The sequence below is a fragment of the Lepidochelys olivacea genome (genome assembly GCF_965140295.1).
Source record: "Lepidochelys olivacea isolate rLepOli2 genome assembly, chromosome: 1".
NCBI classification, from domain to species: domain Eukaryota; kingdom Metazoa; phylum Chordata; order Testudines; family Cheloniidae; genus Lepidochelys; species Lepidochelys olivacea.
In genome coordinates this window covers 352886007-352910864 of record NC_140411.1, presented here as the reverse complement: position 1 = coordinate 352910864, position 24858 = coordinate 352886007, and the positions used below count along the sequence as shown (strand labels likewise).

Below are 24858 nucleotides of genomic sequence, written 5' to 3'. Positions count from 1 at the left end.
CCAGCCCGGGGTGCTGGTCGGGGACCAGTTCTCCTTGGCGCTTCACCACCACAAACACCAGTAAGCAGGGTGCAGCAAGGCAGGGACATGGCAGCACGGAGCCTGGCAGGGAGCAAATAGCCGCTATCTAAGCCAGCCCAGCGCGAGCTCAATTCCTGCCCCACCACCCGCCAGGGCTCAATTCACTCCTGCCCAGCTGCTTGCTGGGGCGCGGTGGGCGTGAGTCAGGGATGAAGTCAGGCAGAGCAGATGCTTGCACAGAGCAAGGCTGGGGAGGAGCAGGGGAGAGCGATTCCCCAGACAGAATTACATCCCATTACTCTCCACCCGACATAGCCAGCCCGGCAAAATTAGCCCGATCTATCTTGGTGCCGGCAGGGCTCCCACCACCACGGCGTCGAGTGCCACCAAGTATTTAAAAATAGCAGCCCTAATCACCCCCTCCCCCCGGCAGCCTGCCATCAGCGGAGCCGGCTCATCTCACAGACCCTCCCAATCCATTACAGGCGCTAGCAGGGTCCCCGCCCTCACCAACTGGCACCTCGTTCCACGCTCTGCTTCAGAGGGGAGCTCCAGCGGGCCCGGGGTGTTACAGGGGGGAGGAGGCGGCCCACTCCTGCAGAGATCAGAGGAGATCCCAGGCTATTCCGCCGGCCTGGGGAGAGGCCAGGGAGGCACAAGGCCAACAGCCCCAGGGACCATTTATTTTGATTCATGACACACATTATAAACGCAGCCCGCGACCCAGTGGCTGCTCCTCCCCGAAGAGGCCATCAGCCGCCCACTCCTCCCCCAGCCCTAGTCATCGCTAGGGCCCTCCCTCCCCGCTGCTGTGCAGCATGACCAGAAGGTCCTCAGGTTGGCAGCAGATGGGGCGGGGCAGGAGTTCCAGCCAGGGGTGCGGGTGGGGGGGCTTCTGGAGAATGTCCAGCTGGCAGCTCCTTCTCCGAGACTCACGGGAGCTCCAGCTCTGTCTCTGACCCCTGTCACGGCCGGGTCCCTCCACACAGGCCTCATCCGGCGCCCGAGGCTCCATGCAGTGCAGTCGTGTCACTGGCTCACAGCTGCCCAATTCCGTGCCCGTTCCTTGGTGAATGTAAGAGGCAGCCCCGTGCGGCGTGCACGACAGGAGCCTACGCCCCAGCTGACAAAGGGCCTGGCCGACAGGAGCGAGGCCCAGGGCCGATGGGATTGCTGTGCTCACCTAGCCGGGGGGAAGACGGGAAATGCCGGCTGAGAAGACGCTGCTGTGTGATGCCAGATAGCCGCTGGACTCCCCAGACCATGAACTCCGACAGCACACGGGGGCACACGCCCTCCGTACCAGGGATGGGCACAAACCTAGCTCTCCCCTGCCCACCAACAGCCCCCAGCGCCAGACAACCACCCTCTGTGCACCCAGCTCTGCCTGCCAACAGGACACAGAGCGACATGAGAAATCAGTCTGAGCTGCTGCATTCACGCCGGGCTAGGTCCCCGCTAGCCAGTCAGCCCCTCCCGGAATTCACAGTCCGTTTGGGCCCGCTGCTCACGCCGTTTTGGTGTGCACCTGCCTGAGAAATTTCCCCCTAGAGTGACCACAGCTCTGCACCCAAGGGGGTCTAGCTAGCCACGGGAGGGCACAGTGACTGGATTTCTATACCGAGGCGTAACGATTGTGCATGGAACTGGGACTGCATCCTGCACACACAACTGTGGCTAAGGGCACAAAACCCACACTGCACCCCCATCTCATTGGCAGAGCAGAAGCGACAGCCGAGTGATGGGACCCGAGCACTTTGCATTGCGCCTGGATAGAGCCTTTGTCCCAGTACAATGGGCTCGCAGGTGCCGTACGTGTGCCCCGACGGCAGCAGAGAGATTTCAATGCTTATGTGTCTCAACCACAGCAGCGTGCGACACAAGACAACCACAAGGTGCGACAGACCTGCCTCCAGGACCCAGCTGGAGCATGCGGCAGCACCGGTCCCTCCTCTCCAGCCAAACCTAGCGTGGTCACAGGCATCTGCCTGGGCGCTCCAAGGGCACTCCGCTTCAGGGTCCCCCAGAGATCCAACTCACCTCCCCTGCTTTCTGGGAGCACTTGGAGAGGTGGTGCAGCCAGGCCGCCCTGCTTGTCAATACGGCTTCCCCACCCTCACCGGCAGGCTGCCTGTTACACGCAAAACACTACCATAAAGGAGCGAGACGGTGGCCAAGTGGAGCACTCAGAAGCCAGGAAAGGCCAGGAGTCACCAGCCAGAGCGCTGCGCCCCTTTCTGAAGCATGAGATGGGCTGGTCACTGTCCCAGGCTGTTCCTTCCATAGGCCTCCCGCCTCCGTCAGCGAGCGACCCAGGCCCGATTTCACGTGCCCCAGGCTCCCCCGCACCGAGTGAACATTTATTCCTTGCCTCCTGGGCGTTTCCATGGTGCTCTCACCGCAGAATCCAAGCACTTCACACACGTTAGTGGATTTCTCACCACAATTCCCCGGTGAGATTAGGGGGGGATTATCATCCCTGTTTACAGCTGGGGGCTGAGACTTGCAGAGATTAAGGCCAAAATTGTCAAAAAACATCTGTTAATTTTTGGCACCCCACTCGAGACACCTAGGGGCTGCTGTTCCAGTGTGCCTAGCAAGTGCATAGCACTGTTCAAAGCACAGCAACCATTGACTGCACTTCTCCGGGTCTGCCCCCCGGGGCGCCCGGCGAGAGAGGAGCCCCCAGCTCAGGGCCAACTGAGCATTTTCCTCTGTGACTTGTCCAGCGTCGCACGAAATGCTGGGCAGCGGCTGGGGGAGAATGCAGTTCTCCCGGGCAGCATTCGACTGCCTTCGCCGCGAGACCTTCCTTTCTCTTCCGGCATCCCGTGCCTCTGTCCCTGCACACCCACGTCTGCAGCAAATGATGCCAGGGTTCTGCAGACCCCAGCCTCCTTCGCTGCCCCACCCTCAGGCACCTCTGGGGCGGGGTGGAAAAACCAGTGTGTGATCCTATCATTAAAGCCAGTGATTGCCCGAGGGCATAGAGTTCAGGTTGCACAACCCACCTCAGTTGTGGCCTTCCCTGACTGCAGAGGGCTCCACTTCGCTCCCTTAACGTTCTCGTCCTAGGGTTTTTGGATGCAATGTCCAGTCAGGCAGGAGCAGGTGCTCTGCAAACCCAGGGCGCTGCTCCAACTCCGAGACCACCCCTCCCGCCCATCACATCCCGTCTGCCCCGGGGGGGAAAGGCATTAACCCCAAGGCTGCTTGGGGGACAACTTCTCCCCTTCCCTGCTCTCCCGACTGGGCTAGGAGAAGCCATGCTGCCAGGCATGCCAGCTAGGAATGCCCGCCAGCCACGCAACAGGGTGCCCATTGCATTGCCAAGCCAGTCCTGCCACTTTCCCAGCCTCCCCTTGGGGGCGGCGGAGAGCTGGGCTTGTTCCGGTGTGACCCACAGGTGGGGTGGGGTGGGGTAGGGCCTGGCGGAGCCAGCTGTGGGCGCGAGAGACCTGCAGCCCTTTGGGATCCTGGCCTATCGTTGAGGTACCGATCAGCCGCGTGGAACGTCAGCTGAGAGCCCCCAGCTGGCAAGGCAGCGTGCCTGGCCTCCCTGGCAGGCCCTGGCAGATGGGGACGTGCTGGCTAGCCAGCCAGCCCCGGTCACGATGGGATCCGGCCACGAGGGGCACAAAGGGGCCTCACAAACACCCCAGCCTGCTGCCCCACAAGAAGGGAGCCAGGCTGCACACACCACTCCTGGGGCATGGGGAACCAGAGAGGGGCTGCAAGCAGCATCACAGCCTCCCCCCCGCCCCTACCACTGCTCTCTCCCCTGCCCCTCCACACGAGGCTACAAGTGAGCTGCCCTTGCCCCCGAATACAGGTCAACTTCAGAGCCCCCAACCTTTCCCAGATCACAAGACGGGGGCAACTCCAAACACCCCCCACCCATCCCATGGTCATGGGACAGGGGCGATTCCAGACCCCCTCCCCCGGAACAGGGTGAATCCAGACACACACAAACACACACCCAGTCACGGAACAGGGCGACTCCAGACACCCCCACCCTGGGTCATAAGGCAGGGTGACCCCCCCACCCTGGGTCAAGGGACAGGGCGACTCCAGACACCTCCCCGCCCATCCCGGGGTCACAGCACGGGGTGACCCCACTCTCTGCCACCCGATCATAGGATGGGGCAACTCCAGATACCTCCCTCCCGCCAAGTTCAAGGGATGGTGCAGCTCCAGACCGCCCTACCCCTCGGGATCACAGGATGGTGGTGACTCCAGACACCTCCTGCCCATCCTGGGGTCAAGGGATGGGGAGACTCCAGATCCCACCCCTGGGATGGGGTGACTCCACACATACACGGGTCATGAGACAGGGCAACCCCCGCTACTTCCTCCCCCCACGGGGCCACTCTCCCCCCGATGATAGGATGGGGTGACTCCAGACACCTCCCTCCTCCCAAGTTCAAGGAATGGCACAACTCCAGACCCCCCCTCTACCCTTTGGGGTCACGGGACGATGGTGACTCCAGACTCACACACACGGGGGGGGGGGGGAGATGGGGTGACCTGACAACTGCCCCCCAAGGTCCCGGGACAGGGCAACTCCAGACACCCCCCCCCCAGCATTCCAGGGTCAGGGGACAGGGCGACTCCAGACACCCCCCGAGCCATTCCAGGGTCACAGGATGGGGAGAATCCAGACACCTCCCCCACCCCCCGGATCACAGGACGGGGCGACCCCACTCCCCCGCCGGTCACGGGATGGGGCGACGCCTGACACCCCTCCTCCCCCTGGGGTCACGGGACGGCGCAGCTCCAGCCACCCCTCAGTACCCTTAAGGGCTATGGGCCAACTGAATTCAGAGACCCTCCCGCCCCCAAGCCCTGGGACATGGCCGTTCTACCCCCAAGCCACCCAGCCGCACGCCCCTCCTCGGCGGAACGCGGGCACCTGGGAAACCGGGGGGCGGGACAGAGCCCGTGGGGGAGGCAGAGGAACGGGCTGAGCCCAGGCTTCCCGGCTGCCGCGCTGCCTGCGTCTGGCCCTGCGCCGCCCCCTGGCCCGGGCCTCCAGGCGGGCCCCCGGACAGCAGCCCGCTCCGCGCTCGGCAGGGCATCGCGGGGCCTTTCCCCCGAGAGCCGGGGGAGCGCCCCGTCCGCGGCCACCCTGCCTCCTGTTGCAGCACCCACCGAAGCCGCTCCTCCCGGCACGGCACGGCTCCCTGGCCCTCCGTGCAGGGAGCGAGGGAGGGCAGCCTGGCCGTTAACCCCTGGAGGGAAGGCGGAGGAGGGGGAGGCTGCGAGCCCTGCATCACGCTCCCGCTCTGCCCAGCACACGATGCGTCAGCAGCACACCCGCGTTCCCACTGAAGGACAAAAGGATGAGAGCGCAGCCTGCCCGGCTGCCGCCTGCATCAGCACCGCCGCGGGGAGCCCGGGCGCCGGGGGAGAGGGCTGCCGCCGGCGCGGGTAGGAAGGGAAGATGTTACCGGGGTCCGGTGCCTCTCACGCCGCCGCCGCTGCCCCGCCTCCGCCTCCTCCCGCCGCAGTCGACGGGCAACAAAGACGTTAACGGCACCGGAAGGCTGGCGCCCGACCTCACCGCCTCAGAGCCGCGGGGGAGCCGGCCGGGGCCCCGGGAGGGGAGCCCGCCGCCCTGCCCATCCTGCGCCGGGGCTCGGGGCTAACGCGGGGCTCGGCGCTGGTGCACTCCCCCCAGCGAGACAGCGGCACTCCAGAGCGGCCCCCCCGCCGCACGGCCGCGCGCCCCCCTCCCCGGGGAAGCCGCCGGGTCGCCGCCAAGCGCGAGGAGGCTGCAGCCGGGCCAGGCACCGCAGCCCCGCACGCGGAAGAAGGGGGGGGGCGTGCAGAGTGACCCCTTGCCCCAGCTGCCAAGAGCGACCGACCACGATGGGCTGCCGCTAGCCTCCGGCGATCCCCAGCAGAGCCCCCCGCGGGGAGGGGGGCGAGCACAGACCGAGCGGGGCCAGAGGAAGAGGCTGGCAAAGGGGCAGCGAGCAGAGAGCACGATTCTCTTTGGTTCCTTGTCTGGCTGTTCCCGGCGGGGGCGGGGGCCGGGGGGCCGGGTGCACGCTCCGGCCATGGAGCACCAGCCCCAGCAGCTGCTGGCAGCAGCCGGCGCTCGGAGCCAAGGACAAATGTGCAAAGCGCTGGCAGAGTTGCTCCCCGGGGCAGGAGGGAACCATGCACCTGCCTAGCCGAGCCGGCCTCACCTCCCGCCGGGCTCCTGCCACGCTGCTTTCCCAGCTCCTGCTCTGGATTTACTAGGAGCCATTTTGTCTTTCACCCCCCTTCCCCCTCCCCCTCCCCCTTCTTCCCCTTTGTTAATTCAAAACTGAACCGGAGAGGGGACGGGGAGGATGGAGCGGCGTCCTGCGGTGAGAGCTTAAAGAGCAGCGCACAGACCCCTTCCTCCCCAGGCAGGTGCCAATTACAGAGCAGGGGCTCGGCTGGGGGGGCTCGTGCTTTGCCTTGTTTCTTATTTATTTTTCTTCACCCCATTTTCCCCTGATCCCCCCACCCCAGCTCCCTCCCTCCCCCCCCGCCCCTTTGTTAGCTGGCGAGAGGAATGAACAGCTGGTTTAAGCTGGGGGAATAGGGCCCCTTCTCCTTTCTGTGCCAAATCCCGGACGATGGTGAATTATGTACGTGCCACATCATGAAGCTCTTGTGGCAGGTAACTGTGCACCACACCTGGAATGCTGCCCTGCTCTCGGTCGTCTACCTCACGGCGCAGGTGTGGATTCTGTCTGCAGCAGCTGTCTGGGCCGGAGCCCCGAACTGCCCCTCCGTCTGTTCCTGCAGTAACCAGTTCAGCAAGGTGGTGTGCACGCGCCGCGGCCTGGCGGAGGTCCCTCAGGGCATCCCTTCCAACACCCGCTATCTCAACCTCATGGAGAACAACATCCAGCTGATCCAAGCAGACACCTTCCGGCACCTGCACCACCTGGAGGTCTTGCAGCTGGGCAGGAACTCCATCCGCCAGATCGAGGTGGGTGCTTTCAATGGGCTGGCCAGTCTCAACACGCTGGAATTGTTTGACAACTGGCTGACCGTCATCCCGAGCGGGGCCTTTGAGTACTTGTCCAAGCTGCGGGAGCTGTGGCTCAGGAACAACCCCATCGAGAGCATCCCCTCGTACGCCTTCAACCGGGTCCCGTCCCTCATGCGCTTGGACCTGGGCGAGCTCAAGAAGCTGGAGTACATTTCTGAGGGGGCTTTTGAAGGATTATACAACCTGAAGTACCTTAATCTTGGGATGTGTAACATTAAAGACATGCCAAACCTCACGCCCCTCGTGGGGCTGGAGGAACTGGAGATGTCGGGGAATAACTTCCCTGACATCAAGCCAGGATCTTTCCATGGGTTAAAGTCTCTCAAGAAGTTGTGGATTATGAACTCCCAGATCAGCCTGATTGAGCGGAACGCATTCGACGACCTCACCTCGCTGGTGGAGCTCAACCTGGCCCACAATAACCTGACCTCGTTGCCGCATGACCTTTTTGCCCCCCTGAGATACCTGGTGGAGCTTCACTTGCACCACAACCCCTGGAGCTGCGACTGCGACATCCTGTGGCTCTCCTGGTGGCTGCGGGAGTACATCCCCACCAACTCCACCTGTTGCGGGCGCTGCCATGCCCCGATGCACATGAGGGGCAAGTTCCTGGTGGAGGTGGACCAGACCTCCTTCCAGTGCTCCGCACCCTTTATCATGGACGCCCCCATGGATCTAAACATCTCGGAAGGACGAGTGGCGGAGCTCAAGTGCCGGACTCCCTCCATGTCCTCTGTGAGGTGGTTGCTGCCTAACGGGACCATTCTGAGCCACGCGTCTAACCACCCAAGGATATCCGTCCTCAATGACGGGACCTTGAACTTCTCCCACGTTTTGCTAACGGACACTGGGGTTTACACGTGCATGGTCACCAATGTGGCAGGGAACTCCAACGCCTCGGCCTACCTCAACGTGAGCACGGCCGAGCTCAACACTTCCAACTACAGCTTCTTCACCACCGTCACGGTGGAAACCACAGAGATCTCCCCCGAAGACATCTCCCCGAAATTCACTAAGCCAGTGCCAACGACTTCGACAGGGTACCAGCCGGCGTACACCACCACCACCACCGTGCTGATCCAGACCACCAAAATGCCCAAGCCGGTGGCGGTGCCCACAGCGGACACCAGCGACAAGACGCAGACCAGCCTGGACGAGGTGATGAAGACCACGAAGATCATCATCGGCTGCTTTGTGACAGTGACGCTGCTGGCGGCGGCCATGCTGATTGTCTTCTACAAACTTCGCAAGCGGCACCAACAGCGCAGCACGGCGACGGCCGCCCGGACCGTGGAGATCATCCAGGTGGACGAGGACGTGCCGGCGGCCCCGGCGGCCCCGGCCAGTGTATCAGGTGAGGGGGCGGTTGTGTTGCCTACAATTCATGACCATATTAGCTACAACACCTACAAACCGGCACACGGGGCCCACTGGACAGAAAACAGCCTGGGGAATTCGTTACACCCCACGGTAACCACCCTCTCTGAACCGTATATAATTCAGACCCACACCAAGGACAAAGTACAGGAAACTCAAATATGACTTTTTTTCAGAAATTATAAATGCAATAGAATGCACAAAACAAAACAAAAAAAAAGACAGCAACTTTTGTACAGAGTGGGGGAGAGACTTTTTTTCTTGTATATGCTTATATATTCAATCTATGGGCTGATAAGAGAAGCAGATTATATTAAAATTAAAAAACCTATTTTCTAACTTGTAAGTTCTATTTAAAAAAAAAAAAAGAGGGGGGTGGGGGGGACAAAATCAAAATACAAAATGAAAAAGATGCCAGAATGACTTTCTGGAGTGAGGCTGAGAACACAACTAGCCAAGGGACAGGCGGGAAGCGGGGGAAGGAAGTATCAGTTTTTAGAAGCTGCTCCACAGAACGCGGTAACACAAACCCATTTCTCTAAAGATCTTTTCTTAAAGCCCAACATCGATATTTACAGATTTATCTTATTTAAAAAAATAAGGAAAAAAACGCACCAAGAATTTGTACTGTGCCAAAATGTTACAAATGCAATAATGGGTTTTTTGTGTGGGTGGGTGGGGGAGAGATGGACAGACCGTGGGGCTAAATATATATATGTATTAAAGAAAAAAATGCCAACATTTGCCATGTATCTCAATAGGGCTGTGCGTGTGCCCGTGTGTACCGGCTCCGTGGGTATCATGTAACCCAACAGAGCTTCTACAGAAAGAGCAGTGAAAGAGAGAGAAATTGGCGTCGCTCTCAGTCAAACGGTTCCACACTGCACCAGATTCCTGCAGTTCAGTTTAACCCGCTGTGCGCAGGGAGCGTGTGTGTGCGCCTTTGACTTTCCCAGGAGGGAAGGGAGCGAGGGAAGGTTAGGTCAGGTTGGCTAGAGGGGACATCCAAGCAGGTAGAGGGGGGAGCGGGGTGTGTGTGTGTGTGTGTGTGTGGCTATGGTGCAGGAGAGCTGACAGATGATTGTAGACCATGCTCCAATTTTATGATTTTTTTCCATCTTTTTTAAGGTGGCAAGAGATGAAGCTTTTTCCCCCTCCCAAACTGCTGGGGTTCCCCAATCAATTGAGGGCTCTTTAGATATCTGTCAACTGGTGGGGGCGGGAGGGGTGGGAGAAAAACAGACCGGAGCTGCTGCAAGGCAGAAATACTCTCGTTTATAGAAATGCAACCAGATTACGCATGGGGGAATCGTCATATTGCCAGAAAGTCTCTTGCTCACGCGAGCATCTGGTGAACCCTAGAAGGGGGAAAAAGGCTCTCCTCCCTGTCACATTTACCCCCCAGAGCAGCCCGTGAAAGGTGTTTGGGGAGCAGGGGAGCATTGGGGGGAGGCCGTGCGCATTTCCTTCTGGTCCATTTAAACAATGTAACTACTTTCCTTTCTTATCTGAGCTTTAAAAAACAAAGTGAAAGGATTCAAATCTAAAGGGTGAGAACAGAAAGAGCAACTTCAGAACAATCTGACTGTACTCTGAGAATCAAGTGTATTTTTGTATTTTAATAAACATTGTTCAAATTTTTAATGAAATGTCCCTAACGGATTAAATTGACCAGCTGACCCAAGGAGGAAATCAAACAGAATCAAATCCAAAGGGTTTTGACCTGGTACTGGTCAGAAAAGTGGGGGGATAGGGGAGAAAAAAAAGTATTGAACATTTTTAAAGCTGGCTGTAGCCTCTCCTCAAATTAAACAAAACCACTGTGAGCGCTAGCAACCGCAGCTGAGTCCAGCATCTTCCCGGCTGGTGCAGGGCCCTGGTCTTAGTGGGTGCCCAGTGAGGAGTGACGAGCCCTGCTGAGTTGCTGGAGGAGAGGGGAGAAATAAATGCAACCTCATCAAACCGCCCCCCACCAAGCAATAAGCCAGCTCCCCGCCCCCTTCCCCTGGCTTTGGGATTGCTGGGCAATTAACGCTTGCTCAGGGTTCCCAGCAGCTCTCTCCATCGCAGGGTATTAGATTACCTGCCTGTCTGAGTGCTATTTACATTCACATCCTAAACAAGTTAATGGTGCCCGGAGGGCTGGCTTCCTGAATGGGAGCCTGGTGGCTTAGTAAGGCGTGTGTTAGCATATTGGTGTCATAGAGGGGGAAGTCCTGGAGCAAGCCGGTGGGCGCAGGGAAGCAGCTAGGATGGTGAGGAAGGCCAGAAAGTGGCTGGATGGATGGACAGACAAGACAGCCTGTGCTCTCTCCCCAGCCTCACACATGTTAAGCTGCAGATGCTGACAGCCCCCGGCCTGGGCTAGTTTACATGTCAGAATTAAATTGTACAAGGACTGGCAGGATCTTATTAAAAACAAGAAAAAGGCCAACCCAGTGCAGGGCTAGCTGACGGCCTCCCTCACTCGGGTCCTGCTCCCTGAACCGGAGCCTCTGAATCAGGCCGACCCCTTCTGCAGGGAAAGCACCCGGCTGTCAGTGCCGGACTGATTAGAAGTTACGCAAGGAATCCATGGGGCAGGGGAGGCCACCCGCTGATTGCATGGAGACCCCTTCAGCAAAAGCCAGAGCAGGCAGCCATTGCGCAAGTCCATTAGCTGGCGTGAGTGCTGCACCTCAATAGACTCGGCCAGCAGAGAAATTGTACTGAAAGGAAATTCTCCCAGGGAGCACAGGCCGTTTGAAAAGCAGCTGGGAGGAAGAGCCCGTGCCTGGTGCGGGGGCTCTGCAGGCGGCGAGGGACGTGGGGGCTGGAAGGAGAAGTGCAGAGGGACAAAGCCCATTAGCTGTGTGTGTCAGGGGGAGGAGGGGATAGCCCTGCTGCTAGGAGCTGCAATGGTGGGTCTCCTGGCCAATGGTGGGGGATCCTGCATTAGCCCTTTTCTCAGCTGCCTTCTCCCTGGCTCCAAAGCGAGATCAGCAGCACAAGCGTCCGGCTCTAAGATGCTGGACCCTCCAGCCACGTAGGGATTTCATCTTGTCCCCACGCCAGGAGATGGGCTCCGGGAGAGGGCTGCTGAAGGGAATTTCAGCACTATGAGGGCTATTAAAGCGACCGTCTTTAGTCACCATAATGGGTCACGGCTTGATCCTCCCAAAATCTGTCCTAACCATGACGGGCCAAAGCTCTCCAGACTCTGAGAATGAGACGTAAGGAGCAAGCTCCCTCCACCCTCGGTCACTTTCTTCGTGCCAACCGATGCCAGCTCCTCATTGTGCACCGGCCAGACGGAGCTGCCGCCTGAACGCACAGTTCTTTTCCCAGGGACTCCTGCCAGCTGGGCTTGGTCCACACATGGGGGCTGGAAAGGCCTGTGTCATAGAATATCAGGGTTGGAAGGGACCTCAGGAGGTCATCTAGCCCAACCCCCTGCTCAAAGCAGGACCAATCCCCAACTAAATCATCCCAGCCAGGGCTTTGTCAAGCCTGACCTTAAAAACTTCTAAGGAAGGAGATTCCACCACCTCCCTAGGTAACGCATTCCAGTCTTTCACCACCCTCCTAGTGAAAAAGTTTTTCCTAATATCCAATCTAAACCTCCCCCACTGCAACGTGAGACCATTACTCCTTGTTCTGTCATCAGCTACCACTGAGAACAGTCTAGAGCCATCCTCTTTGGAACCCCCTTTCAGGTAGTTGAAAGCAGCTATCAGATCCCCCCTCATTCTTCTCTTCCACAGACTAAACAATCCCACTTCCCTCAGCCTCTCCTCATAAGTCATGTGTTCCAGTCCCCTAATCATTTTTGTTGCCCTCCGCTGGACACTTTCCAGTTTTTCCACATCCTTCTTGTAGTGTGGGGCCCAAAACTGGACACAGTACTCCAGATGAGGCCTCACCAGTGTCGAATAGAGGGGAACGATCACATCTTTCGATCTGCTGGCAATGCCCCTACTTATACATCCCAAAATGCCATTGGCCTTCTTGGCAACAAGGGCACACTGCTGACTCATATCCAGCTTCTCGTCCACTGTCACCCCTAGGTCCTTTTCTGCACAAGTGCTGCTGAGCCATTCAGTCCCTAGTCTGTAGCGGTGCATGGGATTCTTCCGTCCTAAGTGCAGGACTCTGCACTTGTCCTTGTTGAACCTCATCAGATTTCTTTTGGCCCAATCCTCCAATTTGTCTAGGGCCCTCTGTATCCTATCCCTACCCTCCAGCCTATCTACCTCTCCTCCCAGTTTAGTGTCATCTGCAAACTTGCTGAGGGTGCAATCCATACCATCCTCCAGATCATTTATGAAGATATTGAACAAAACCGGCCCCAGGACCGACCCCTGGGGCACTCCACTTGATACCGGCTGCCAACTAGACATGGAGCCATTGATCACTACCCGTTGAGCCCGACAATCTAGCCAGCTTTCTGTCCACCTTATCGTCCATTCATCCAGCCCATACTTCTTTAACTTGCTGGCAAGAATACTGTGTCCACCGGCCATTCTGCGGAGCTGCAGAGCCAGGCGCTTGGGCATGGAAGGCAGGATAGGGTCCAGTTCCCTAGCCAGGCACAGGTGAGGCAGTTAATGCTGTGATTTATAGGTTCCCCTGCTGTAAAATATTAATTTGTCATTAAACGAGAGAGGGGCTAAATCCATGAATGAATCACTCACAAGCTTGTTCCAGGGGAGGGTGCGTGCTGCAGGCTGCCGTGCGCGGGGCTGGGCTGGTGTGGGAACGAGACAGAACAGGCCAGCCAAAGCCAGGCCTCACCTCTGGAGCGGTCCCTGCTCTGATCCGACCCTGGCCGTCCTAGCGAGCCAGCTGCCTGCCCAAACACCCCGTAGGGCCATGGGCCAGGCTGGCAGCTGCAAGGAATGGGATCACTGAGCACCCTCATACCGCCATGCAGCGGCTATCATCAACAGAGAAGTTCCCCGTGACTGGGGGGGACGGGAGAATCACTAGTGCTGATCCAAGCCCAGAGAAAGTTAAACCTGTCCCCACTTGCCCTGGGACGCTGCAAGGAGAGGAAGTCCAGCCAGACGACAATGGCAGCCAAAGAACAAAGGACTTGCCAGGCCACCACACCCCGCCAGGGACTTGGGGATCGCAACCCACAGAAACAGGGCAGTGGGTGGCTGGCTGTACCCAGAGAGTTCCTGCCTTCCTGACCTAAAGACAACTTTTGCCAAGACACCACATCCAGGAGGAGCCTTGAGCTAAACCCCAAATCAACCTGCAGCCCTGTCAAGGCCCCAGACTCAGTGGAGCGAGAGGGATCCCCTCCCTCTAGGAGCCAGCGTGCTCTGGAGAAGGGGAGGGCTCATTTCCAATCTCCTGGCAAATGGCCCCACCCCTCCGCCAGCTGGAGGAAGCACAGCCAGGCAATCTCCGGGAGTCTCCTCCTGCAGGCAGGGGCACTGATACCCCAGCGAGACTTCTCACTGGACACCTGCTGGGGGGCAAGGCTCTGTCTGCAGAAAAAATGGCCTGCTGAACCCCAGGGGCGAGGGTGGGGAGTCACGGCCCCTGAGACAGGATGGCACTGGGCTCAGCACAGACTGGTGAGCCTCCCCGTTCTCTCTAATTAAAGAACAAATTGCTGAGTGTTTCCACCCACCTCAGCATTTTGGGGTCATGTGTCTAGGGAGCATGACTGTTGATTTTGGCTCTGTGGCAGGAGCCTGCCAGGCACATGGCCAGGTCCAAAGGTCTGACTCTCAGGACAGAGGCCTGGGCCAAGCAGGAGAAGACTGTGTCCTGGAAGCGAGCAGGGCAGGCTGCGTGTCTTGGGGGTGCCAGTACCTCGCAATCCTGTAGCAAAGGCAGGAAGGTCATTAACCTTCCTGCCCCAGGCTGCAGAGACCCCAAACCACTGGGGGAGCCCCCCACCCTCGTGGCCTCTGCACCTTGCAGAGCCAAACGCTCCAACATTTCAGACTCTGACAGCGCCTGCAGGAGCTTCCTGCTGGGGTTCTGTACGTTTAATTTCGTCGGTTTATTTATTTATTTTGTGGAAACTGGGAGTGTTTCTGTCAAAACATGTGTCTGATTTTATCTTCCCGGCCGGCTTCTATCACTCCGGCTGATCGGCTAATGAAAACGCTGCACCACTTTGTTCGGATTTCTGCTTCAGCTCAGCCACAAACTAGGTCTGTGCTCCGGGCTCTTCCTGCTCTGTGGTCTCCTCCCCCAGTCTTGCCTCCGCCCTCCTACTCCTGGGAGGACTGGGGGTGGGGGGGAATCTCCCCCTAAACCCTTTAATACATCGGCAGACAGACAGGGATCGGGCTGGAGCCACATAGTGGTTTTATTTAAGCACTTAGTTTTAATTTGGGCTTTACATTAAAATACCAAAGCAAATAATGTTCCTGCTTATAGCAAAAAAAATGACTTTAGAGGGAGAGCACGAACTGCCGCCTCTCTATTCAGGAACTCAGTTCTGCGGTGGAAAGCAAGCATCTCAGCGCTCCGGCGAGGGGAGAGCTTTTGGCCGGGGCTGAGTTGCTGCCCGAGAGCATGGCTGCGGTAGAGCCCTACAGCTGCGAGAGGCAGCAGAGAGCAGAGAGCTCGTTCGCTTCCCTTCCTCCCGAAGCGCTGCCAAACTTTGCTCCCTGAATATCGTTCAGTAATAATTAAGGCTACAGGAGGCAGTTTATTCAGGGGCTGCAGAGACATGGCTGATCAGCCAACAGCCCAGGCCAGCTGGAGAAGCCAGAGGGGAGGTGTACGGGGATGGAGAGCAGGACAATCTTTGCAGGGGATTCTGGGCCGAAGCCTTTACCATTGATTTCTCACAGTCAAGCAGGCACTGGAATGGTTTTATGACTCCAGGGCTGGTCTCACCCCAGCACCCCCCCCCCGCCCCAGTTTGTTTGGGAATCGGGGGGCTGAGAGTCAGAAGCTATTTTAGAAGGAATCCCAAAAAGCCAGCGATTCCTAGCAAAGCCGGGCAGGCGTCCAGGGGAGATGCAGGAACACAGCCAACAGCCACAATGGGGTGGAAACAGTTTCCATAATGGCCAGGACCCATTCCCTGCCCCCCGCGCCTGCCAGCAGAGCCCCCTATCGAGGGAGCAGCTTGCGGATCACACGGACAAGGTGGGGAGAGAGGAGAAGGGACAGGCAGAGCAATCTGAGCTATTCCTCTGCCATACCAGTCATGGCCTGCAGTACAGGACTCTGAGACAGGGAGCCAGGCCCCCGGGGCAGGGCTGCGGTGAAGGGGGCTGCAGGAGGGGCGCATGGACAGCAGAGGAAACGTAGAACCTCCCAGGGCAGCACTTGCTCCGACGACACCCAGGGTGGATTAGAGCAGCCTGGGAAGGGCACTCCCTCTGCGCATCGCTCAGGAGCGAGGAGACCTCGCTGGGCCAGGCCCTGTGCATCGTTAGTGCTGCTGGCAGACAGTGCAAGGCCCTAACGTCGCATCCTGGAGTCCTTGTCAAAGCTGCTTTGAATACTTCCCCGTCGCCTCCAGCACGAGACAAGCGGCGCCTCGAGGCCAGCACAACCCCCCAGACACACCCACTCCGGCTCCAGGCATACCCAGTGCCACGCATGCCAACCACAGAGACCCCAGACACAGGCCCGGAAGCCAGCTCAGAACCCGGCCCGGATTCCCAAAACCCAGAGGTCAGGCACCCCCAGGGCAAAAAGCCCTGGCGAGTTTATCAGGCGATCACAGAGTCGCAGAGTGGCGGGGTTAGAAAGGACCGCAAGGGCCAGCGAGCCGAACCCCCTGCACGATGCAGGCTGTGTTGTGTCTGAACCAATGGCATAATGACGCGGGCGCAGGCTTAGACCAACCTAGAACAGCGGCTGGATTCTCCCACGAAAAGCGACAGGATTTTAGAGACATTTCCGTACCACACCCCCGGCTCTGCTATACTTGCTGTGTGAGCATGCGCGAGGGAACCACTGCATGACACTGGCTCCTGCCCGTGGCTGAGAGATGGGCCACAGGGACGGGGAAGTGACTTGTCCAAGGTGTCAGCGGGATTAGGGCTCTCAGGGGCAGGACGACAGCCAGGTTAGGTGGGTTCCCCAGCTCTGGACTCTCTCAATGAGTCACTGGCGAGACCTGTTGCGCCCCTCCCACCCCCGCCCGTCACAGCACCAGGTTGTACCAGGGAACACGCCACAATTAGCTGCATTGCCTGCAAAAGGCAAATATTTACTAACAAAGAAGATGCATTTTCAAAAGAAGTACATGTCGCAGCAACGCAGAGAAATCCGCCCCGGCGCCGCAGCCTCCCCGTTCTGGGATGGCGTTGGCAGGGGTCTCGACCACCACGCTGCTGTGGGGAGCTGCTGGCACCTCCCAGGAGGAAGCTGGTTGGGACAGAGGCCACTTTGCTGCCGGCGAGGCTGCCGGGGCCATCTATTGAGAGCAGGTATTCTCACCCTCTTCCTCTCCCAGCCATTCCAGGCTGAGGCTGCATTTCTTGTGCCCAAGGGCTAGGGCATGTGTCGGGCTCCGAGACAGATTCCCGCGTGATTCTGGCTTTCAGTGCCGTTCTTGTGGACGATGAGAACAGGGCAACGTGACTGCAGGGAGTCCCACAGGAAACATGACACCAGCCTCACACTGGGCCAGCTTTGTGGGTTCCTGCGAAGGGCTAGGTGGGGCTAGCCCCAGTGGAGAGCACTTAGGACAAGCGGCTAGTTTTTCCAGGGCGGCCCGACTGACAAATAACTGTAAGCTCAGCAGATCTGCTCCCGGAGCGGATTCAGACTCCCAGCGGCTGCCCTTAATGACAACACCGTTGCCACTCCTTTTTACTCCCCTTCAGCCTGCAGAGCCAACACAGCCAAAGGGGAGGCTCTGTGCCTCTTCGAGCATCATTGAGACGTGCCAATTGCAGGGCTTCGGCTGAGCCCCTGCAGCCTGCACTGCAGACAATGGAGTTCCACAGATGTCATCAAGGACTGAATTTGGCTAGCAGGATTCTCTCTCACCGGTGATGATGCTTGAACAGGAAAGATCACAGCTTGCCTCCTACAGCCCAGGCAGAATCTGCAAGGCTGGCAGCTAGGGGAAAAACAAGCAGTCGTTTACTTTGAAACAGAGCAAATTTGTTATGGCACCAGTGTGACACAACCATGGAATCCGACGAGGAGACAGCACCAGTGACTTTTCAGAGTCAAACCATGCTTTGCAGAAGGAAAATCCTTCCCTCCGGTGCGGCATCCCTGGGTGAAATCCTCTAGCTGCGTAGGCAGGAGCTCAGGCTAAAATAGTTCCCTTACAGCCTTAAAATGGGCCAGTTGCCTTTCCAGGAGTCCTTCCTTGGCTTCGGTCACTCTCCCCTCCGAAAGAGCTTCCCAAATGGGCCCAGCCCAGCTGCCGTGGGGGTGGGGGCAGGATTAGGGTGACCCCATGCGGCAGGAATTATGGGTCCTGTCACAGACACGGCATTCGGGAGTCTGGCCTGGATTCTGAGCAATTTCTCAGTGGAACCCAGCCGGTATGCAGCGAGGGGCCGCTTGGTGCTCCGGCCCGTTCTAAGGAGCACTCGGATGCCCTCCTCTGGGGACATTCCCCACACACGGACAAGCTGATGCCAAAGCACCCGGGCTGTTCAGACTAAGCGGGCTCCGAGACGCTCCACACAGTTCCCGGCTGGGGCTAACGTTAATTATTCTTACTGCTGCAGATATTTTTGGCTTCGTTGCTGCGGATGTTTTTGCAGATCTGCATGAGTTTACAGTAGCAGCAGCCGACTGGCACGCACCCTTGTGGGGGGTCTCGTAGTCCCACCCCCTGGAGTTTTTCTACTTTGAAGAGGTGCCCACGTGTCGCAATGAGGGACACAAAAGATGCATTTAATTTTTTTTTTAAATTATTTATTTTTTGTAATTAGAATCTCTTTATAGCCCATGGTAGTTTTCCTATGAAAGTAACCCATGAAAGATACACCATGTGCATATTGGTGCGTACACATTCATCAGATGGGTGGTAGCAACTCCAGCCAATTATGGAGGAGTTTAAAGGCCTACATCCCTGTATTTCACAATTTAATGATTACATTTAGTCTCCAGTTTTTACATATACATACACATATTCGCACACACACATAATATGAGTGTCATATATTAGTATGTAACTATAAATGGTTCATGGTTTTACAGTGTATAGAGTTAAATGTCTCTATTCTGCATGTGTATTATCCATATGCAATCTAGATAATACACATTTACATATATTGTGTGATTGTAATGTCCCTACTACATACTGTAGATTGCCTACAGCTCTGTACATTACATTGATATAGTTTAATATTTATAACGCGTAGAGATATCGCACAAAACTTCGTGTGTACTAGCGTGTGGGTGTGAGAGATCTGCAGTGGCGAGGTACGACGCACACACAAATTAGAAGATACTGTTTCCAGGAGTGCAATATGACTATAAAACCACAAGCCATTTATCCTCTTCCAGCACAACCAACTGCTAGAGGGCTGTTGTCAATCCGAACGTGATCCTTCCCCAAAATTAGCTAGCGCTGGGTTAGTCATAGGCTCGCTCGCTTCACCTGGCTGGTGAGTCAGCAGCCAGCCAGAGACAATATTTTAAAAATGCATCCCCCTTCTCCTGCCAGACGAGGAAAATTAGAAGGTATTTGGTTTCCACTTCTCCCACCAAGGCTCTTCTCTCCCCACTAGGTGGGCACGTCCACGCTCCCTCTGGCATCCCAACAACTCCCCTCCCCGGAGGGCTGAGGCCACGAACGGCTCTGCCCGCTCACCCTAGAGAGCCTAACCATTTCAAGAGAGCTCTTACGCTGTTCCCAGCCAGAGAGCAGGCTACAGCTCTGCCAGCGGAGTGGCCGGTGCTGGTGTCAAAGGAAACACCCACTAAGAGGTAAATGCTCAGACAGGACCACGGAGACGGGACCCAGTGCAGGCTATTTTCAACCCTGCTTGGCCTGCGCCCCAGGGAGCAGTTACGAGCTGTAAGCTATTGCTCCCGCCAGGAGACAATTCCTGGGATGTAAAGGAGCCGGAATAATACTTTATCCTATTAGCATCAGCCTCCCTGATTTCCCAATGGACTCCACTGCTGGTGACATGACAGCCTGTTTTCCCCAGTCAGTTGGCTTCTGCAAGGTTGGAGAAGGAAGGTGCCGTATGGCTGCAAGGTAGGGACAGGGGAGCGACTGAAGGGAACGGGGGGAGGGGTGAAGATAGTTTGGAGCAAGCGCCGGTGGATGGACCATGCGCGCGTGCAAGCATGTCACACTTGGAGCAGCGATGGGCTCTACAAGTGTGCAAACACACACGCACCTGAACCTTCTGCGGGGTGGCCGTCCCGTGCCAGATTCTGAGCTCGCTCACCCCAGCGACCCTCCTGGAGTCAGGAGAACTACTCTGCACTTTTACAGCAGCCCGAGGAATCAGACGGTGGCCCTTCTGTAGCCCCTGGCTAGCGAGCCTCACATAACCACAATAATGCTTTCATTAGTCAGACTGATTTGCATGGGTTGGTTTCTGTTCCCCTGCTATGGTAGCACAGGGGTGTGTGTGTGTAACAACCCTCTTTAGGCGCACGCCGGAAGTTGAGGGAGCATTGCACCTCCCCCACTTTCCTTTGTTGGCTGATCCCCCAGTCCCAACGCCTCTCTTCTTCCCCACAGACAGTTACTCTTTAGAAGACTCTCAGCAGCTGGGTCCTTTTGCTGACATGGGTTTCCCTGAGCTCTGGCTCGTCTGAGGGGCAAGTTGTGGAGAGGAACTCATCAAAGCCAGGCTGTCATTCCCCCAAAGCAAATGGCCTTGCTACAGGGTAGGCTGTTATTCCAGCCACTCCAGCACCGGCAGCATCCCTGCTTTAACCCTGAACCTTCAGGGGCATGGCCAGTAAATCCTACCCCCTTCCCCAAGAGACCTGGAATTTGGGGGATGAGGGGGAGGGGGAGAGAGAGAGAGAGAGAGAGAGAGAGACTTATCCGGTCAGCTCTTCTCCACCAGCATTTCCTTTAAAGGGATATTTGGCCTTGCTGGTCCATTTCTCTTTCATCCTCTCTGCAGACTGGGCTGGGGTAGCTGCAGCTTTGGATTTCAGGGGCCCAGCGGGCAGCAGCAGGGAAAGCGCTGGCCTAGGAAACCTACATTCAATTCCTGGCTCTGCCACCGACCAGCTGGGTGACCTTGAATAAGTCTCTTTGCGCCTTGCTCCTCTGTCTTGAGGGCCGTGAGCTCTCTGAGGCAGCAGCGTGTCTGTGCTGCCCCAGCCCAGCTGGACTCAGCTCCCTAACGCTGGCTGCGAACAACAGACGCAGCTCCACTGATCCCAACGCGGGGGCAGAGTACAGGCGTGCTCGGGGAATACCCCGGACAAAGGATCCCAAGGGACGGAACAGTTCCTCTGGCCCTAGAGACCTGCCACCCACAACACCACTTCGAGAGGGTCAGAGCAGTGAGCAGGTGAGGGGAGGAACGCTGCGAGGACAGGAAGGCGAATCCCTGCGCTCTGAGCTGGGGGCCCCACTGCTCAAGGATGAGCGGAGGAGGGGCATGGAGGCCATACGAGCCATGCAGCCAGGCCATATAGGTAGGTGGCAACGGCAGAGGATGCTGGTGCCAAAGGATGTCTCAGAGGCTGCTAGGAGAGAGCCTTTTGTCAGACTGGGCTGTGGCTGAGTCCAGCAGGCAGGGGCTCTGGACAGATGGCGACAACTCCTTGTGTTTTGGTTGCTGTCCTGGGGCGATCACAGACCCATGTGGAGATGGGATCCTGGCCCTGCCCTGGACACGGGTAGATCTCTAGGGCTCTCCTGATGTCTAACATGTGCCAGAGGCTCTCTGGGGTGCAAGGCAGCCCTCAAGGAGCTGTGAAGCACTGAGCTTCCAGCAGCTGTGAAATCTTCCAAGGCACGAACCTCTCTATTCTTGGGCAGCACATAGAATCATAGAATATCAGGGTTGGAAGGGACCCCAGAAGATCATCTAGTCCAACCCCCTGCTCAAAGCAGGACCAATTCCCAGTTAAATCATCACATGTGGGAGCTACTAAGAACATCCCCAGCCCTCCAACTCCAAAGCCAGGCAGGCTGAAGCACTGGCCACCGAGGAGCTGCCCCTGGAGGTTACAAAGTAGGAGGCTGCTCATGCTGCAGAAAGGGCTGCAGTGGGTGAGGACATGCAAGACCAGATGGATGGAACGAGGACTAAATAATGAGACAGACAGAGATGGGGGCTCAGGAGCATCTGCTCAGCCTGGCTCCATTCAAGAGCAAATTGAAAACCGATAAAAAAAAGGAAATACTTATTCTACACAAGGTGACGTTAGCCTGTGGAACTCCCTGACACTGGATGTCGCTGAGGTCAAGACTTAGCAAGATTCAGAGAGGGAATGGACATTTCAGTGGATCACAAGAATTATCCAGAGTTGTTACAGCTAATGGAGTGGATATAAAACCTCCAGCTTCAGGGCTAAAGCCAATCTCTGCCGGGGGCTGAGGGTGGGTGGGTAAGAGACCTTCATGGGGGGCTGATTATCCCCTAGCTGCTACTGCAGGGTTCTTGCCTCTTCCTCGGATGCGGCAGGATGGACTGGGGTGTGAGCCAGTGGGCGTGCTGAATGCCAAGGGCTGGAGCCACGCTCTCTTTTCAGGTGCCACATGGGTGTTTGGCACAGTAGGCAGAGTGTTTTCTGGCCAGCACATGATCCAATGGCCCTGCGGGCCCCGCCTCCGGCTCTACTCAGCCACCAGGCTCAGACCTCAGGATCTCGGCACCGTGGGCACTGGCTGGAAGAGGATTCATCCTTGGAGGGCGCGCCATCTCCGAGAGCAGCCAAGGCCTCTGGAGCCAGCGAGGAATCCTGGGGAAGGCACTGAACTGCTCCCTCCTGATCTTCCGTGTCAGCCTCATCAGCCGCAGAACCCGAGGGAAGGCGCCTGGAGAAATACCTCCCTGCCTTGCCATTTGCTGGCTCCTGCACACTGCTCTCTCAGCAAGCTCTCGGGTGAGGCTCTGGCTTGGCGATCGCTCTCCAGGGTGCAGCGTCCCCCTGCTCTCACATCTTGGAGACCTCCACGGTGGTCTGCTAGAACAGCACCAGACCATACAACGGCCAAGCTGTGTCAGAGCAACAATCCCTCTAGCCAGTGTCCTGTCTTCTGACAGCGGCCAATGCCAGGTGCCCCAGAGGGAAGGAACAGACCAGGGAATCATCAAGTGATCCATCCCTGTCACCCATTCCCAGCTTCTGGCAAACAGAGGCTTAAGACCACCCAGAGCATGGGGTCGCATCCCTGACCAGCTTGGCTAATAGCCACTGATGGATTTATTGTCCAGGAACTTACCTACGTCTTTTTTGAAGCCAGTTATTCTTTTGGCCTTCACAGCATCCCCTGGCAATGAGTTCCACAGGCTGACTGCGCGCTGTGTGAAGTACTTCTGTACGTTTGTTTAAACAGTGCTGTTCACTGGCCCCTGGCCTTGCCTTGGTGGCTAATCCACACCCCTGCTGTGCTGACTGGCTAGACGCACCATGGCCCGTCTCCTTGCTCTCGATCCCCACGAGAGCAGTGGCCCGTTGGCCATCAGCCTTTTGCCAAGAGCCCTGACTTGGGGACCTCCCAGTCCCGCATGTTGGCGTCGGTCTGGGAGCCCTCCCTGCATGGCGCTCTCCACCTGGGCCTCTTGCAGGACGTTCCCACCACAGGGTGCGTGCCCACCCAGGCACACAGACAACATCCTCCCGGCTGAGTGCCCTGGGCCACGGTGCCAGGAGGAGATGCTACCGCTTCTTCCTTCTCCGGGGGTTTCAGGGCAGCCCCTCCACACCATCACCGAAGAAGCCGAGGGAACGTGCCTCATTGCTCAGGCTGGCATGGGGCACCCTGCAGCCTGGCTGGCCCAGATATCCAGCTCTTGCTTGGTGCGGACACGCTGCCTCAGTCCCTAAAGGACACGAACCCTGTGCTCCTCAGAGCCTGGTCCCCGTCGCACCTGCTCAGCAGCCTGGCTGGCTCCAACGTGGCCCGTGTCACAGGCAGCATGGCTGGTGACCGACGGGGCCCAGGGCTTGCAGGCGTTGGGACGCAGTGCCGGGTTTAGTGTTGCCACCCGCTGGGTTACACAGCATAGGGAGGGACTTTGGGTCCCCTATGATGCGGTTACTGCAGCGACACTAAATCCCATAATCCCCACCTACCCCCAAGTGCCCAGCAGCAGGTAGCTGGGAGCAAGCCCCCCGCCCTGCACTCCAGCACCATAGCCCTCTGCCCTAGATAGCAGTGCAGCCAGGCCCTGCCAGCTTCGCACTCTGAATTCAGACGCTCCAGGGGTCAGCGGGCTGCCCCGATACCAGACAGCAGCGCCATCCTGGGCAAACACTCCTCCCTTTTACCCAAGTGCTTTACAATCAGCAGCATCCCAATACCAGAGACGGGGAAACTGAGTCACAGAGCCTTGCCCAAGGTCACCCAATGAGTGGTTGCATAGCGGGGATGGGACCCAGGAGTCCAGACGGCCAACTCTCCACCCTGCTTTATAGAATACCCAGCACAGCCGTTTGAATTGCCGCTTCACTTCTGCAGGTCGGCAACCTGAGAACCAGAGCCTGCGTCCTGGGAGCCTGCAAAGTGCCTCCCATGAGCACCACCCGTCCGCTCCCACCCCCCGTGCGCACGCCTGCCCTGAGAGCAACATGGCACTGGGGTCAAGGGCTCGGCCCGAAATCGCTTTTCAGTCCTGCAGCGTGACAATAATCCACCCCGCGGGACCCGGAACGGCCTCCACAGTGATTTTATCACCTACGTTTCATTAGAATCTCTCCCCATCCTGATGGTTTCAAGCAAAATCCCCCAGGTAGATTCTGATACAACGAGCACGCGGTGCAGCGCGCTCCCTCCCAACCGCGTTCATTTCGCAGAAATCGGCCACCTTGCAGCCGGCAGAGCAGCTGCTTTTGCTGAACTCCAAAGCTGGGTGCACACGCATCGGGGTGCGCGCGGGCCTGTCGTGTGGGGGAGGGGAAGAGGACGGGGTTCCCAGGGTACCTTTCCATTATTAAAGAGAGGTCATTCCTCCCAGCGCCCCAGAAGGCAGAGCCTGCTCTAAAGGGCTGAACAGAGCTCGGTTCGGGTCTCCCCCGCCACACCTCCAGCCTCCAGCGCTGCACAGAATCTGCCAAGAGCTAAGCTGTCTCTCCAGCGCCCCCCTCTGGCCAGGGGTGCACTGACTGGCTCTGGAGCACTGGATTGGAACGGGGGTGGGGTGAGAGGCAGGACTCGGACGGTGGGAGGAGTAAAGGGGAAATTCTCCAGGCCCCACGAATTCTCCAGGCCCCAGGCCATGGGCGGCTAAGGACGCAGTGGCCACCAAAACACAGCGCCCCAGCAGGCGAGAGCACCAATGAGGGCAGCAGGAAGGGAGGCTGCTGGGGCTCATGGAGGTCACTGTGCTTAG

At 57.7% G+C, this 24858-nt stretch overlaps 2 protein-coding genes across 2 annotated transcripts in view; one reads left to right on the top strand and one right to left on the bottom strand.

Moving 5' to 3' along the window:
• Positions 1-24858, bottom strand: part of SND1 (staphylococcal nuclease and tudor domain containing 1) — a 490888-nt gene that overhangs the window by 68331 nt on the left and 397699 nt on the right. The gene's annotated exons all lie outside the window — the stretch shown is intronic.
• Positions 5473-8753, top strand: LRRC4 (leucine rich repeat containing 4). The gene has a single exon (XM_084617795.1). It carries the CDS (start codon positions 6662-6664, stop codon positions 8597-8599), a length of 1938 nt encoding a protein of 645 aa, XP_084473921.1. The 5' UTR covers positions 5473-6661; the 3' UTR covers positions 8600-8753.